General features: G+C 35.0%; 2 protein-coding genes across 4 annotated transcripts; one reads left to right on the top strand and one right to left on the bottom strand.

Annotated features, from left to right (window-relative positions):
- Positions 1 to 2,438: 2,438 nt before the first annotated feature.
- LOC135170545 (protein TRC8 homolog) lies at positions 2,439 to 9,457 on the bottom strand. Of its 3 annotated transcripts, XM_064136473.1 has the most exons (3): positions 8,801 to 9,056; positions 8,201 to 8,282; positions 2,439 to 7,943 (listed from the first exon to the last, which is right to left on the bottom strand). In XM_064136473.1, exon 3 carries the CDS (start codon positions 7,803 to 7,805, stop codon positions 5,739 to 5,741), a length of 2,067 nt encoding a protein of 688 aa, XP_063992543.1. In that variant the 5' UTR covers positions 7,806 to 7,943; positions 8,201 to 8,282; positions 8,801 to 9,056; the 3' UTR covers positions 2,439 to 5,738. The 3 variants fall into 3 exon arrangements, with proteins under 3 accessions (XP_063992543.1, XP_063992545.1, XP_063992542.1); XM_064136475.1 differs by lacking the exons at positions 8,201 to 8,282; positions 8,801 to 9,056 and adding an exon at positions 9,072 to 9,457; XM_064136472.1 differs by lacking the exon at positions 8,201 to 8,282.
- A 1,519-nt stretch (positions 9,458 to 10,976) lies between these two features.
- LOC135170548 (lipase member K-like) lies at positions 10,977 to 16,412 on the top strand. Its single transcript, XM_064136479.1, has 6 exons — positions 10,977 to 11,262; positions 11,889 to 12,090; positions 12,154 to 12,268; positions 13,212 to 13,614; positions 14,754 to 14,838; positions 15,948 to 16,412. Exons 1-6 carry the CDS (start codon positions 11,101 to 11,103, stop codon positions 16,289 to 16,291), a joined length of 1,311 nt encoding a protein of 436 aa, XP_063992549.1. The 5' UTR covers positions 10,977 to 11,100; the 3' UTR covers positions 16,292 to 16,412.
- Positions 16,413 to 17,203: the final 791 nt, after the last annotated feature.

The following is a 17,203-nucleotide window of genomic DNA, read 5'->3' on the forward strand; positions in this document are numbered from 1 at the left end:
CTCCTTCTCCTTCTCCTTCTCTCGTACCAGAGAAATTCCTGGTGTGTAACATTGACCCTGACTGCCTGGCAACGAAACGGTTCTTCCTGGTTGGATATCTCGAACTGTCGGACAATTTCATCTCCAGAAAAAACTTTCACGTTTGGGAAGTTGAAGAGGTCCAGAGGCTCATGGAGTACCCAGTTGGAAAATATTCGAAATTTTAAAAAATCAATTTTCTGTCATAAGAGAGCAGTATCTGAAATGTGGAAAGTAAAGAAACGAGAAAATGAAAAATGAAAAAATTGTGGATAATGCAATTTAACAAATGGGAAAGTCCGATTTGTTTAAACATTCACATGGTCATATGGTGATGGTGATAATTATGTGATGGATCATGTACTCATTTCGCAGTCAGAGATGACGTTTTTATTTTATGAATTAGGTTTCGCTGTTTGGATTGACTTTGAAGAAGGTTTTAATTGCTGATGGGAATTAAATTCTAATTTATATGAAAACATTCGTTTTTACTTCCAGAATTACTTCCATTTACTTGATTGGGGGCTTTATTTTAATTACGAAGGAATGAAAATCTTCGTATGAATTTATCTTCACCTGAATTAGAATTAAATTCTGAAAAACAATTAGAAGCTACGGAGAACAACAGCTCTGATTTAAAAAAGATGAGGACTTTATACAATTCAACATTAAATTCTAATAATGATTTGAAATGACGAGAAAGTGCGGTGATAAACAATCCTTTAAAACAGCTTCTTAATCATTCAAAGAGAAATGTTTGACGACTCTTACATTTACTGTCTTCCGGCAAATCAACTGAATATCCTAATGAGAATTTAAAGTCTTCAGTTGATAGAAGACCACCGAGTGAGTTAAATTTACTCAAAATCAGTGGTGCACCACCAGGTGCAACTCAAGTGCATTCTTCTTCCTCACATTACAAATTACGATCGCATAACAAGAATAATACCATACCTCCGTGTTTCTATGATATTTTTATTCCATAACAAGATTGATTTTTAGCGCAGAGCTGATTGTTCGTAAACGCGAGTATTATTGTAGCTTTATTTATATTAAAAGGAAAATCATGGAATGGAAAATCGAAATAAATGCAAAACCTTTTGTTCTTTTAATCACATGAAGAATTGATTAGTACGAATTTTTATCTAAATGAAAATTGAATAAAATGGCGAACCTCGTGCTCTTTTAACAATAAATTGATCTCTCCATCGAACCAGGTTGCATTGTGGATTATAATTTTTAAGTCAGTCAGAGGTTTATGGGTTCATTATGTGCTATTTTAGATCACTTTAATTTTTTCATGGTCCCACCTTTATGTTAATTATTGCCGATGTGTATTATATTCTCCGGAAGAAATAAAATCGCAATATTACAGTAAAAAAAAATTTTTAAATGAATTAATAAACAGTATTTCTATGATATTACAAATAATTATTATTTCCACAATTATTATTATGTAATATATTATTGTTATGATTCATCGTCTTATCGCCGGTATTATTGTCTCCGGAAAGTCTTCGTCCGGTCGAATATAACTTATAAACATATCGTAAATCGACGACCAAACCATTGCAAAAATCCAGTTTTTTTTTCAATTCGTAATTATGGATTTACCAGGGCACCAGGTGCCCTATCGCACGCGCTAAAGTTGTGATAAGCGTACCCAGAGCCACTCCACAGGAATATCTTGTGTATTAGACTAATTTTTTTTGCATCACTTAATTAAAGTAATCGAAGAACTGGAATTAAAAATTTTTCACGTCATCATTTTTCAGTATTAATGACTTCACTGTCAATTATGTTTTCACGTTTAATTTGTCGGTAGGATTGAAAATCCTCAAACACAGAATTTTGAGTGAAAGAATAATTGTTACTAATCATAACTGAATTAATTATCACTCAATCGATTTCTAGGCTGATGTCCAAATCGACTCGAATCGAAGAAAATCTTAATTAATACAAACAAATGATTTCCATGTCGTCGTGGTCCTGAAAATTGTGTTAAAAATCTTCGATCAATACGAAGACAAATAAAACAACCAAAATAACAATCAAAATAATCATAAATAGAATTTTGAGTGACAATAAAATTAACAATCAAAATAATCATTAATAGAATTTTGAGTGACAATAAAATTAGCAATCAAAATAATCATTAATTGTCGATCAAGTAATTTTGTGCGTCGATCTTCTGATTAGCACTCGATGATTTTGAATTAAAAATATAAATTAGTTAAAGGCTTATCAGGCTAAAATACCGATAAACTCGTGGATGTTGGTAACGTTATAAAATCAGCATTCAACGTTCTCATTAGTAGGCAGGGTTTTACCTAATTATAACTAATTAAGGTAATGCGCATGAATTACAACAATTGCGCTCGTGAATTATTCGTAAGTTCAAAATTGAAAAAATATCAAGCTTTTATATGTTAATTAAATAATTATATTTCTTTTTTCTCTTTAAGAGGTACAATGATGATGACATCGAGATTAATATAGATTTTTTATGATACATACAACCCTTGGGAGTGTTGTACATACAATTTCCCCATCTCCACTCCTTCAATCCTCGCGGAACTTGGAAGTCACAAAACAAAGAGCGATTACCCTGTTTTGACGGAATTGTTCGATTCCAGCAAATTAACAACTTCTCATATTTTATAAAAAAAAGACTTTTTCTATATCTGTCTCGGTAGTGGATGAATGGAACGAGAGTTCTCTTGATAATAAATAAGTTTTTGTTGGGCATTTTTGAACTGAAGCAAAATAGAAAAATATTGACACTTACAATTTTGGAATCTTGAACTTTCCATTACAAAAAAGGTGAAAAAACGCTGTCTTCATTATATTCAGAGACATTTCTATTTATATGACTTTCACATGGACAAATGGGACAAACGTAAAAGAGAATGAAACAGAAAAATTATTGGATTTTTAATGAATTTTAGTAGTTTTTCACCAATTTTATGGAAATGTTCAATAACAAATATTTTTCTATAAACAGAGTCAATAGAAGAGAATTTATTTACGTCTGCAATTGAGATATTGTTTATAGATTCACTCAATCAAAATTTTTTTTTAATTAATTTCATGAAATAAGTAATGCAGAAATTTCCCTAGGGTTGCAATTGTTACGAATGTAATGTGTAACAATGGGCTACTTATTATGTTAAATCATTTCGTAGAAGAATAGTTTATTTAGTGAATTATTTTGGTTTATTTTTAGTATTATATTTAAATTCTCTGGTTCGACTGTTATATTCACATTCAATTAATTTATTTAATTTATTTGGAACTATATAATTACTTAAAAAAAAATATTGTAATTACTTTTTGACGGTAAAAAACGACGTTTTGTTTTGCTTTTTCAGAAAAAAATTCTGCCATGTTATTTGATTTTTGAGAAGCACCAGATTTTCTGCGAAGGAAATTTCTCGAATATAAATTAAAGGAGAATATAACAAAAATACTATTTTTCACAAATTTATGTGACACATGTTGCATTCTCTGAGTTCTCCCGTTCCTCCTTCACTACCAAATTTCACTCCCAGTCATCAACTAAATTGGTTGTTGAACGTGGAAATTAATCCAAGAAACGTAAATTAAGGAAGAATCACCTGGAAAACTCTGACTCTGATTAAATTAACAAAATCGATAAAAAACCTAGAGAATTTTTTAGAATATTCTGCTGAATTTCTATTCAAGTTTCCATTGGTTCACCAATTCTCATTAAATCATTAACCGACAATATTCAGTAACATTCAGATTTCCAAAATTTTCGTATTCTCCTTTTCTTATTTTTGGAGTAAAAAATACCGAAAGGTCAAACATTTGAGGCCAAGAAATTCGATGGACAGTAGGTCAATAGAATAATTCATGTACAAAAAGCGAATTCTATTGACTTCTTTATCGAATATTGTTTATCAAAAATTTTGAGAGGATCAGCCACAGATATATGAAATTCTAATAGAACACCAACAGAATTTTCTAACGGACTCACTAGATTTTTCTATCAATTTTTTTATCAGTAATGCGCCGGCAAATGTATGAAAGTCATTTTTTTAATGTTATTTAATCTACATGGGAAGTGATGTGAAACTGCTCTTAAGGTTTTTTTCTATAAAAGCTCCTCAGCTCGAATTTTTTCGAGTAAAAAAAACATTGAAAATTGATAGAGAGGAATTTGTACAGAAAAAGTCTTACAAAAATGTTAGCATACAACAATGAAATTCTACGGGTAGTTGTTCTCCAATAATGTCTACGATCTTAACTATTAAAAAATTTCACAATAAATTGTTGACTGAAAATTTCTGCAGAATTACTCAATAGAACATAACAAACAAATTACAGAATTTCCAATAGATGGAAATTTGACAGGATCCACCAAAATGATCAATCGAATTCAACGCAATTTGTTCGTTAATTTCTCTCATTGTGCAAAATTATTCGGGAGACAATGTTACAAATCCTTTTGCTGTCCTTTAACAAAATTGCCAAGTGACAACGGCAATTTTTAAAAATCATAGTTCCATAGAAACACCGAGTGTATTCATTGGACAGTTCTATCGAATTTTTTAACAGAAAATATTCCACAGAAAAAATTAATATACATCGAGTTTTTTAACAAATTCTTTTCATTCCAGTTTCGTATTTTATCAACAAAGAAATAACAAAAAAATATAACCGATGAAATTCCATAGCCAATGCTTTAATAGAATAAGTGGTTCAGAAAAATCAAATTCTTTTAACTTTCGTATAGAATATTGTTCATTGACTATATCCATAGAATCGACGGAAGATTAATAGAAATTTGAGATCCGGATAAACTACTTTCCGATCGTTCATTGGACTGTTTTTCATTTGATTTTTTATCCCGACAGCTGTAGCTTTTTGACCTGATTTTTTGTCACTACGAAATTCCCGAAGATTATAAATATACATTTGGAAAAACTCGAAGAAATCGAATATTGTAATTAGAAATAGATATAGTTATTACTCTATCATGTTATAAACTTCGCCTATATGTCATTAATAAAAGAAGATTTTGAAAAAACTTTAGGTATTTTTTAAGCCAATGTTATGATTAATTCATGAAAACTGGAGACGAAAAACTTGATTGATAATTATACAGAATTGCCAGATGAGCGTTTTTCTGAAAACATCATATTGATTTATTCAGTCTTGATCAATCGAATGAAGTCACTCAATTAATGTCAATTAATATCCCATCAAGACTTCGCCATGATATACCTTATTTAAAAAAAATCAAAGAGATATTTTGGAAAAAACACCCATCAGCTCACTCTGTAATCGACCATCAATCAATTATCAACCGACAAACTGAATTAACCGATGTCACAATCGATGAGACCATCAAGACATTCATTTATTTTCCAACTTTCATTAAAAAGGCTCTTTAAAAATGCTCCCTATTTTTCCTAGTTCGTAAGAAATTTTCTAGTTTGTATTTATAATTTTTTGGAATTCCATCACCTCAAAAAATTCTTTTAAAATAACTGGGCCCTGTAAACGAAAAATCAAATGAAAATGAATATTGATACCGTTCCGAAAGGACTCTATCCAGACCTTGAATACCATCTCCACAGAATTATCAACTACATTTGCCAGATTTTCCAACAAAATTTATCCATCCATCCCTTTCCCCGATAAAAAACTGAAAATTGACTTAATAATTATCACAATGTGCTCCCCAACAAGAGTCAGACAGTAGAAATCCTGGATTCGGGTGATCGAGCCGCCTGTGTATCCTCCCCCCCGTCATCCTCCCTCGCCTCATTCCCCTCCTGACCAAGATCATCAGGCTGATGAGCGAGCCCTTCCTCATTCTGTGGAACGACAGGCTGACTCTTCCCTTCCTGCGAGCTCTCGACCTTATAAAGAATATCATGACACAATGGGCAGCGATCCTGCACATACAGCCACTTTCTCAAGCAAACCCCATGGAAGTAGTGATTGCACCTCGTGACCTTGGCACTCTTCATTTCCTGATAGCAAATAGCGCAGACATCATCAAGCATCCTGAGCTGCTCAATCTTGGCTTCGGGAAGTGAATTAATTTTGTTGACAGCTGTTCTGCGTTTCATGAAGACACTCCAGCCAGCCTTGGCTTCATTCCAAATATTGAAGTAGGCATGAATGCCCATCATGATGGCGCGTACAGCTCCACCAGATTCAAAAATGAGGATCCAAAATCCATTGAAGAAGAGGACAATTCCAAAAGCAAATTCAATCGTGTTTCCAACAGCTTTAATTATGTAAACACAGTCGTCGAGCTGCTCCCAGAAGGTGCTTCGATAAGCATCAATGAGGAAAAGAGAGTATATGGAGAGCGACACCAGCACTTTGACGATTACCTCGATGCTGAAGACGGTGACAGCTAGCAGCCAAGTGCTGATGGAGAAGTGCGACCAAAGGAAGACGAGAAGTGAGACTGGAAATATTATGAGGAAGGCGCAGACAGCTAGAGCCCGAAGGTGTCTGTGAAGAGCTGGATTGTGAGAGGCACTCAAGGACATCAGGAGTGGATTGACAATATTGTGAACGAAATGGAGAACAGCTGTGAAGAGGAGGCAGAAATTTCGGCAGAGCTTGACGAGACGTTTGTCACGATCGAGACTGGTGAGACCAGTCTGAAGGGCCAGTATGTAGAACAATATGGCGGATACTGTGCCAATGCTCTTCTCGTCGTTGTGCTCGGTGAGGAGAACCCACTGGAAGAAGCCACCGATGTGGTGGCAGATGTAGGAAATGATACTGGTCATGCCCAGGACAGCTGTCAATGTTTCGCAGCCATTCACCAGGAGGGTCTTGATCATTGTGCAGAGGGTGAGGGTCTCGTCACCGTAGTTGTTACCCAGTATCTGGATTATTTGCTCGCTGACCCTCAGCATCCAAAAGGTGCGAAGAACGTTTGGAACGTTCAGACGGATCCACTCGATCTCGGCTAGGGCGGAGAGACCGTAATTGCTGATGAAGGTGCGGGCGTGCTTGTAGCCAGCGTGAATTATCTTCAGCATTGCTAGGCTATTGTACCAGAGGATGAATTTGGTGACCGCCAGGGGAAGGAGCGTACTGAATACTGGCGCATGGTGGAGAACATTTGTTGGTAACGGAGTGATCGCCAGTACAGAAGGTGTCAAAAAACTGGCGGCCAGTAATTTTTGGAGTATCGGATGACGTGGGGCCAGATGAATGTAGCAGAATATACACGCAAATAGACTCTGCAGCAGATAATTCTGGATGACCATTATTCCAGGGCCATAACTCATAAGTTGACTGATGTTCAAACACAGTATATCGTCCAATATGCTCGTCGATGTGTCAAATGAATTTACATAGGCAATAACGGCTTTCATCGTACTAACGTTGGACCAGTAGGATAAAAATATCGTGCCAACTGATATCAGGTACAGGTAGACAACAATCAGATGCTTTGTCCACAGCATGAATATATACAATGACGCGAGGATACCCGAGCAACACGCGAAGAATTTCATGGGTGTGATTACATTTGTCTGATAGAGGTAGTCGTCAATATTAAATTGTTTCATAAAAAATGGTTCTGCTGAGACCAAGGAACCGACAATTGTATTTTGCACACTGCTGACCTTCAGATTATCTACAACTGTTTCGTTAGATAGTACGATTACATTCTCCTCAGGTACCCCCAGGCTGATCCTTAATAGTTCATCGATGATGAACAGAGGGGGGACTCTCATGACCACATTGGCGAACCCCATTATCCTGTCCCGCATTATCGTCTCCATGACTGTTCACGTTGTCCTTCTAAAGTCTTCGAGATCAAATGCTCATGAAGAGTTTCTGGAGAAATGTGGCTTCTGGAATTGCTCGGTAATGATAATACATTACAATTCGCTGGATGGTGGCACCAGGAAGAGGTCAACCTGTTGAGGATGAAAAATCATTAGATGTAAGTAGACAAAAAATCCAGCAAAAAGATCTAGCGATTTCACTACTAAATATTTCAATTGCGAACTGGTGAGGACAGCAGATCGTTTTTAATGAATATCTTGGAATCTAAGGGAGATAACAAAATTTTAATTATAAACTTTTTTGTAGGGTGAATTCAGTTCTACAATAAATGTTATTATAAAATTTTGATTATCTCCCTTAGGTTCCAAGATATCACTAAAAAACTCACCTGAGAGAGTCAACTTATCTCATTTTCCCACTTCCGTACTGATTTGAATAGAAATAATATTTATATTTTTCATCGACGATTTCTAGAAAAAAAACACAAGTTTTGTATAACCTAAATTGATCGTTTTTTCTTTATGAAAATATTTATTGAAACATGAACTGCAAAGTTAAATATTTTTAATGTAACTAGTGGAATAAAGCAGCAGAATTTTTCAATAGAATTCTAGTGGAATTCCCGTAGAATCTTCCAGAAAAACCACCAGGTTTTTCAATCAACTTTTTTACACTCGAATGCACATATACGTGATCATGATGTTTTGCTTAGTGACATTCAGGTACAGCATTCCCCCTGAGACCCAGATTAAATTTAAATTTCCTCTATTTATCATTATTATAAAATTAATCCTCCTGGCTGCGAATGCACTTTGCAAGATATACTTAGTGAACAAAAAAAAACGAAAGAACAGTATAAATATTAATGGTGAAACCTCCGTGAGATATCAAAAATGACAGATGATGGAATTGAACCTTCTGCAGCTGATGGTGCCAAAATAAACTCTCTACGAGGTAATTTTGTACGTCAAAATAAATTGTGACTCACCCAAATCATAAAAAAATATTACTTAATCACAAGTTAATTGTGTCCAATGGCCAATGGTGAATCAAATCAATTTTTTGCCTCATCACATCCTCGTTAACATGTTACGTTTACAATGGCACAAAGTCGCACAAGCTGTACCTAACCTCAAAATTATTTTGCAGTTCCGTATCATCAGACAATGCACCAGGGGAGTTTTATTGTTTTGTGATAAGATATTGGTTCGATTTTATGTGACGCAGATAGTCGTGATATATTTTTATCATGTTCTCACCTCACACCATTAGTCACACTGTCCTCGGTGCTGTTTATACTCAAGATTTTTTTTTTTCGTATTGTGACAGCTCATAGCAGTGACCCAGTGACGCGATGAAGCGGCACTGGAGTTTCCATAAGAAATAGATAACCTCAAATGTGTTGTTATCCAAGGGTAAACATTGTTCGTGGTGGACAACATGACATATGCATTTGGAATACCCGGAATTTAGCTTTAAAACTGATGAAAATCCCTTAAACGTGCCATATCTTGGCGAAAAATGATCTGATTGAAGGTGTCAGGATGTTCTCTGAAGCTGATGATCATTTAGTGAGCAAAAGATTGAATATAGTGTTCTTGCGGAGCCTGCAACACACTTTTCAAGCTCTTCATCATTGAATGTCGACCAAACTATTGGAGTTCCTGAAAAAGGGACCTTTTTGTACGAAAAAAAAATAAATGAGAGTTATGAGCTTCTTTCTGGTGTCTCACTTTAATTGTAATAATTAAAAAAACAGTGAAAAATTTCTGTCGACGTCTGCACACTTTTTTTGTTTAATCATGTGTTTATTCAGTTAATTACAAGAAGTATTTAATATAGATGCGATGGTTTAGGGTCAGCTAAGCCCAGCTCAGCTGAATGATAGACCAGAAAAAATGGAAAAGTCAATGAAATCTAATTAGATTTTTTTTATGTTGAACGATGGATATTTTTCTATAATTATCGATAAAAGTTATCAAGTTAAACAGTAAATAATTGATTAAAATCAGAGTTTTTAAAACTTTAGTCTTGGAGCCAGTTTCTGAGCACGAAGTTGAGGCCATTTAACATTCACTGACTTGTTTATAGATTCTTCTAAGAATCTATTTGTATCCAGGTGAGAAATCTCCATCCTCATGATAGAAACCAGGTCCAGAATTGGAGATCGAGCCTGGGAGTCAGCGTGGACACAATCTCAACTCAATCTTGAAAGAGTCTTGCCCTTCCAACCCGGAGGGCCCAGGATACAATGAGGCTTGATGTCATCGTGGAACCCAAGACTGATTCAAACTCAGACTTCAATGTTCCATTCAGCCCATTTAATTATTAGGTTCATCAATGACGTACCTCGAGGTACCTAATTATATTCCATCAAAATACTTCAAGGAGTTATCAATGATCATTAGTTATTGGGGAATTATCGAGTGATGTGAAGAGTTGATCGAGAATTGTCGGTGAAGCTTCGGTTGACCCTGGAAATTCCAGCCTGGACACTTAACGACTTTTGGAACTTCATCGACGCTCGGTTCAACCTGGAGAATCTGGCCTCGATCCATCTTGGTCATCTCTAAATAGCTAAAAGCTTCATCCAGTCTTCGTTCCATCGTCCATTCGCACCTGGGTATCTGGGCAGTGCTCCCCTTCCACAAGAGGTGACCTTCTTGGTGAATCCACCTCCACAGCATTCAACACGTAACCAGGTAATGCCTGGTAACAATGGACCACTTGATAATGTCCACATATTTTTGGGAAAACCTCGTGTTTCCATGATCACTTATCTACGTCAAGAAATCAAATCATTTAAAATGGTACCTCACTGACTCCTGAATCCCATTAGATGTTTTTGATAATAATAATTCTTTTTTGTGGATTTGGAAAATCGCCTATTGGATCGGGGAATATCGGTTATCCAACATTCGCATGATTTTTTGCAGAAATCAGTGACAAAACGCAGTTTCTCACCAGCTTTTTAGTTCGTGTATTTGTAATAATATAATCGATTTCTTTAAAAGCCTGGTCAGCAAAAAATGATGCGTCTCCTTGTATTGAGTTTTTTGATACATAATATTTAATACAAAAACAACGAAGATGGCAGTGGTTTTTGCTAGCTCTTGATGCAGGAATATGTGATCAAGGTGATTAGATGGATCAAGGTAATGATTCTAGTCATTCTTTGGGGATCTCGAAATGATATCAGTCCCTAGTCGGTGCTGATGGCGTGTTGAGTTGGAGACGCTAGCCAGTTCCATTCATGTTGTTGTATTTTCTGGAAATTTCCAAACGAGAATGAAAGGAAGAGGTCGCGAGGTACTGATAGTACCAACAGTGATTGTACTTTTGGAGTTGATTTTGTTATCCTCTGGGTTTGAGTATAATCGAGTGCCGGATCTAGTTAAAGTTCGAAGACGAGCTGATGCTGGAGATGCTGAATTCATTGCTCTGGACTTTGTAAGAATAGTTGATGACTTCTTACACGTGATAAATTTTCATGAAAAATTTTGAGTTCTCGGTTGAAAATTCGAGAGGATTTCCACTGAATTTTTTATTTGTTCACATTTTTAAAAATATTCTATAGACCCTGTCTAATGAACGAAGTCAGTCAAGTTTAGATCGTTAATAAAACGTTTTCTATTAGGAAATTTTGTCTAATTAGCGTATCAAAAAATAAAGAAAAAAAATTTGGTGAGTTAGCGGGGGTCGAAAATTTTATTGGATTTTTATTATATATTTCCACTAGTTTTTGACTGAAGCTCTTGAAATGTCTGATAGAAAATATTTGATCAAAAAAGGTTCATCACAGCGAATAAATTTTCCTGTTTCCTCGTAAAGTTTTTGAAAAACTCCCAAAATTTTGACAAAAAATAAATAGAAATTCAAAGTTATAACAAAACCCACAAAAAGGTAGTTTATTTTTCATGTCCATCTGATTCATGTTTTCCAAGAAATTTACGAAAACATAAAAAATGAGAAAATAACAACAATAACTCCTTAATAAAATACAAATAGTTTTTTTTTTCATTTATAATACTGTGAAAATGAACAAGAAACCTAGAAAAAAATTAATTCTGAATCAGATAGGACTGGTTGAGGAGCAAGGACGTGTAGCTGAGCGTCACAACGTCACTACCGAAGACGGCTACATCCTGGGGTTGTACCGACTGCCCCCGAACCCCAAATCTCCGAAAAATGTCGGTAGAAATCGAGCCATCTTCTTGCACCATGGACTGGCAGCCTCGGCCGACTGCTTCGTGATATTCGGAAAGGAAAGGAGTCTCGGTAACTCTGAATATCAAAAATTATAAACTGATCTATGATCTAATTTTCATTTTGATCATGCAGCACACATACTCTCCAACGCTGGATATGACGTGTGGCTGGGGAACGTCAGAGGAGGTACTTACAGCCGAAATCATACGACCCTCAAACCCACCGACGCTGATTTTTGGGACTTTAGGTAAGACTTTAGGAAAGATTTTAATATCATTATAAAATATCATACCCAGTGGTGTTCTCAGCTGATGATGCGAAGATAAATAAACATTTCACCCACAATAATAGCAGTTACGTGGAAAAGTAATTTAGTCAAGAAGAGCAAGTCGATGAATGAGACAAAAAAATGCTGGTATGCAATTGCGAGGCACAGCATAATCTACGGCACCATATGAATGATGGTCAGAAGACAACTCTTTTTTTTCATAGAATATTATAAAATAGAAAACAAATCGAAAATCTAAATAATTCGATTTTTGCAAGAGTGACGATACAGGACATTTTTTCACTGTAGCTGCGTTCAGCTCGTATCGACAATTATTTTCTTGTTTACCTGTAGACGACGAAGAGCTGAAGCTGGTGAACGACAAGACTATCCTCAGCTTCGGCTCGGGCCGCTAGTTTCATACTCGTTATCACCCCATCATATTTGTATCGAGATATACCAAGCGATTATTAAGGGATGAAATCACTGGATCACTCTAGATTGAAATCCTTTAAAATTGTTTTGAAATCCCATGAAATCGTTTGGAATTACCTTTGAGATTAATTTACTCAAGAAATCAATAAACTTTGATGTTTATTAATTTCTTGAAGAATGAATCTCATACCATTTGATGCGAGATTCTAATACAAGATCTAATTCTATCATCTGGTATAATTTTGCTCAGTTGTCCTTCAGTAATTGAGCTGATCAGTGAAATAAAAAAATTAAAGTTCATTAAAATCAATTGAAATCAATTAAAATCATCTGAAATCCTATGAAAATCGTATGAAATCCTTTGAAATTCATTCTAAATTTCTGAAATCAATTGAAATTAGAAATCATAGTGTCGTGCTCGTTTACAAATCACCCTCCCCCCCTATTTTCTAATTATCTGCCATAAATTCTTCCTTTTTATCGACAGCCTTGATGACTATGGTCTCCGGGACGTCCCCGCGATGATTGATTACGTCTTGGAAACCACTGGAGAGTCGACTCTGTCCTACATTGGCCATTCCCTTGGAACCACAAGTATCCTGATGCTGTTGTCGATGAAGCCAGAGTACAACAAGAAGATCGATTTGATATTTCACTTTGCACCAATGGGTTACTGGGTTGCCCAGTCTCCAATGAGGCTCATCCTCACTACCGCTGGCCAATTTATGCAGAATCTTCTTGATCCAAGGGGAGCGACTGAATTAACTCCTCAGAGTTCTATGCTCACTGCACTCTTCAAACGAATTTGTTTGCCTAATAATATTTTAGATTTGTGTTATCTGCCTTTGGACATCTTGCTGGGCGCCAGCAATCCAGCACAAGTCAATAAAGTAAGTCTGGAAATCTTCACTTTATCTCACTGTAGAATAAAATAAGAGGTTTAAGGGTGCGGTAATAATTTTCAAGCGTCAGAAGTTTTCTGGTTGGGGGGATCAGGTCTCTAATTAGGAAGAATTAAGAGGATCATACGTTTAGATGAAGAAGAGGGAGTGGTCGATATTGAGGGTAGCCTAGGCAATATGGGACAGACTTGGTTAAGAAAATCCCTCATTGGGGCATAGGGTACCATAAAAAGTAAGAAAAATGATCGGACTAGGGGCAGAACGGGATAGACAAAGGTTGAAGTTACGATTTTGCGTTTTTTTTCATTTAAAAATGTGTCTGGACCACGGTTTTTATTGGATTTTGGTGGATGAGGTCTCCAAATGTTTGGAATGTTCTAAAAAAACAGACAATTGAGTACGAAGTTAAGAATCCGTTTGAGATTGCGATCCATGAATCCTAAGGAACATCTTTTTGTCAATCTAATTTATTATTTTTTACTTTTTATGATGATTTTTCTATAAGTTTCGATTTTTTGTTTGTAATTGGTCGGTAAAGATTTGGTATTCATCATTGGAAATATTCTTTCATCAATCTACAATTTTTTCAATAAATAATTTCGTCAGAAATGAGAAAAGTACTGGAAATAGTGCATGAGAAGTACCGTAAAATTTAGATTTTGAAATTGCAAACGTGGGGGAAAAGCGAAATCAGGAGGACTACGAGAGTTGAAAATTTTACGAGAAATTGAGTAATCGAAATGTTCTATAACATATTTTTTACTTAAAACTCTGTACGTCGTATGAGTTTGGAAAAAAATTCTTTACAGTACCGTAAATTGTCCGAAGCAGATGATAAAATTTCCTATCCGTCTGTTTTTTTCCTGTGACTTTGGAAAAAAACGACTAGACTGATTCTTTAGTCTATGATTACGTGACTAGTCCGTATGTTAAAGTCATCACAAAAACAAATCTATGAATCCTGTATACAAAGTATTCCGCTGAATATTTCCGTTGATTTTTAGCAGACGCTGTTGTACGATTTGCGAATTCGTCGCTCTTTTTAAAATATTCTCTATTACTTTTTCTATAATTTTTTCTTCGTATGGACAACGTGCAATACTTATTCATCACATGAATTATTGCAGGTGTCTCTCATTGATTATTTAAATTACTATCCTGCTGGAGCATCTGCCAAGACGTTTTATCAGTACCGTCAACACGGGCAGAGTGGTGAGTCAACAAAAATTAATCGATATCTCGAATATTTATACGCTACATGTTTATCGCGAATGCGAATATTTCCTGCAATGACACTAACACAGAATATCAAAAGACATTCTTCCAAAGATTTTCATCACTTCAATCAAAAACAATTAATAATTTTTTCGATAGTAATTTTTTTCAAGTAATTGAACTTTAAAAAATTGACGTCGAATAAATTTTATGAAAAATATCTCAAGAAAATCAGTTATATAATAAAATCGAATTCTACTGAGTTTTCCCAAAAGCTTTTTAAATTGACAATTTCAATAGAAAATTCTATAAAATTGTCTAGAGTTGTTTGATTAATATTTTTATATGAAAACTTGGGTATTTTCGTTAGTAAATCAAATTTTAACGATGCGATTCCGAAAATTCAAAGTTCGATTACATTTGATGATTGTTACAGTCAAAGCAAAGCACTTGTCTCCCAAATTACGAAAATCATCGTTCCATTAGTGAAATTTCGTTCCTCAAATCATCCACTTGGTACAGTAGCTCATATGGAAGCTCTCGATGTCAATTACTGCACAAAAAAAATTTTAATATATTTTGTCATTTCATTTTTCTTTGTTTACCAAAAAGTTCTATAAGAAGATAATTACTGCAAATTGTTATTGAAAATATAAGTTTGAAACTTGCACCGAATTTCTCAGAATAAGCTAAAGTATTCACTATTTTTTTCGAGATTTTTAAGTTTACCCTGACGTTCCGTCGATTATAAAATCGAGTGATTCAGTATTTCGATTAGCATTCGAGTGCACTCGAATGCCACTCGATCGATTCCATAAGAATTTCGATTATCACTCGAATGTAGTTCGGTTTATTATCAGATCTCCGCAGATCCGAATCGAACTCCACTCGAATAATAATCGAGATACTGAATTACTCGATTTTATAATCGACAAATTCGCTAGAGATATTAAACTATAATTTTACAAACTTTTCAAAGGAATATTTTCTACTAAAAATGACAATAAAATAAAAAAATTCCATTACATAATAAATTGTCAACCACATTTGTTATGTTTTTTCCAATTTTTTTTTCATCCGTTAATTTTTGCGTTGTAATTGTTCAGGAAAATTTCAACAATACGATTACGAAAATCCAGAATTGAATCTCAAGCATTACGGTCAAACAACACCGCCTCTCTACAACACTCGGAACATTATGGTACCGTCAGTGATATTTCGCGCTCCAAATGATCCGCTCTCGACAGTAGCTGACATCAGAGGACTGATATCTCACCTACCCCGTAACATTTCACTTCTCTACGAGGTGGTTCCCTACAGAGACTTCAATCACCTGGACTTTGTGACCGCCAAAGACGTCAAGACTCTAGTCTACGACAGATTGATGCAGATTCTCACTGGATTCCACAAAAATAAATACAATTTTGATGATAGAAATGAGATCAATTGATGAGGCAACCAAAATTACTCAACAATTCCGAGTATACGGAGTAAGTAATATATAAATAAATAAAAGAAAACCACTGTATTCTCGCCAATAAAACGACAAATCATGCGACAAAAAATTAAAACATTGTAAATTGATTATTAGATTCCCAAAAAAACGAGTCTTCTTAAACGTCTGCCATTATGAATCAAACAAGAATAAAACGTAAAACAAGCCCACTTAAAAAAAAAACAGTCTATTATTATTAAAAAAGGAAGAGGTTCTGCATTTATTTCGATGTGTATTCCGAGGATTTTCCCTTCAAACATAAATAAAGCTACAATAACAATCGGATCTACGAACAATTAGCGTTTCCAGAGCTAAAAATCAATTTTGTTATGGAATAAAAATGTCATAGAAAAGCGGAGTTAGGGTTTTATCCTCGTTATGTGATCGCAATTTGTAATGTAGGGAAGAAGAACTCACTTAAATTGCATCTGGTGGTGCACCACCAGACCTGATTTTGACTTTAAATTCACATCAGTATATTCAGTTGATTTATCTGAAGACACTAAATGCAAGAGCAGTCAAACATTTCTCTTTAAATGATTAAGAGAATATTTTAAACGATTGTTTCTCACGCCCCCCTCCCTCTCATCATCGCAAATGCATTAATAGAATATAATGCAGACCTTTATAAAGGCCTAATCTTGTTGAAAACAGAGCTGTTGTTCTCCGTAGCTTTTAATGGCTTTTTCGAATTTATTTCTAATTTAGGTAAAGATTTATGCGAAGATTTACATTCCTTCGTAATTAAAACGAAGCCCCCAATCAAGTAAATGGAAGTAATTCTGGAAGTAAAAACGAATGTCTTCATATAAATTAGAATTGAATTCCCATAAGCAATTAAAATGTTCTTCTAAGTCAATCTAAACA

This window comes from Diachasmimorpha longicaudata, chromosome 17 (assembly GCF_034640455.1).
Source record: "Diachasmimorpha longicaudata isolate KC_UGA_2023 chromosome 17, iyDiaLong2, whole genome shotgun sequence".
NCBI lineage: Eukaryota > Metazoa > Arthropoda > Insecta > Hymenoptera > Braconidae > Diachasmimorpha > Diachasmimorpha longicaudata.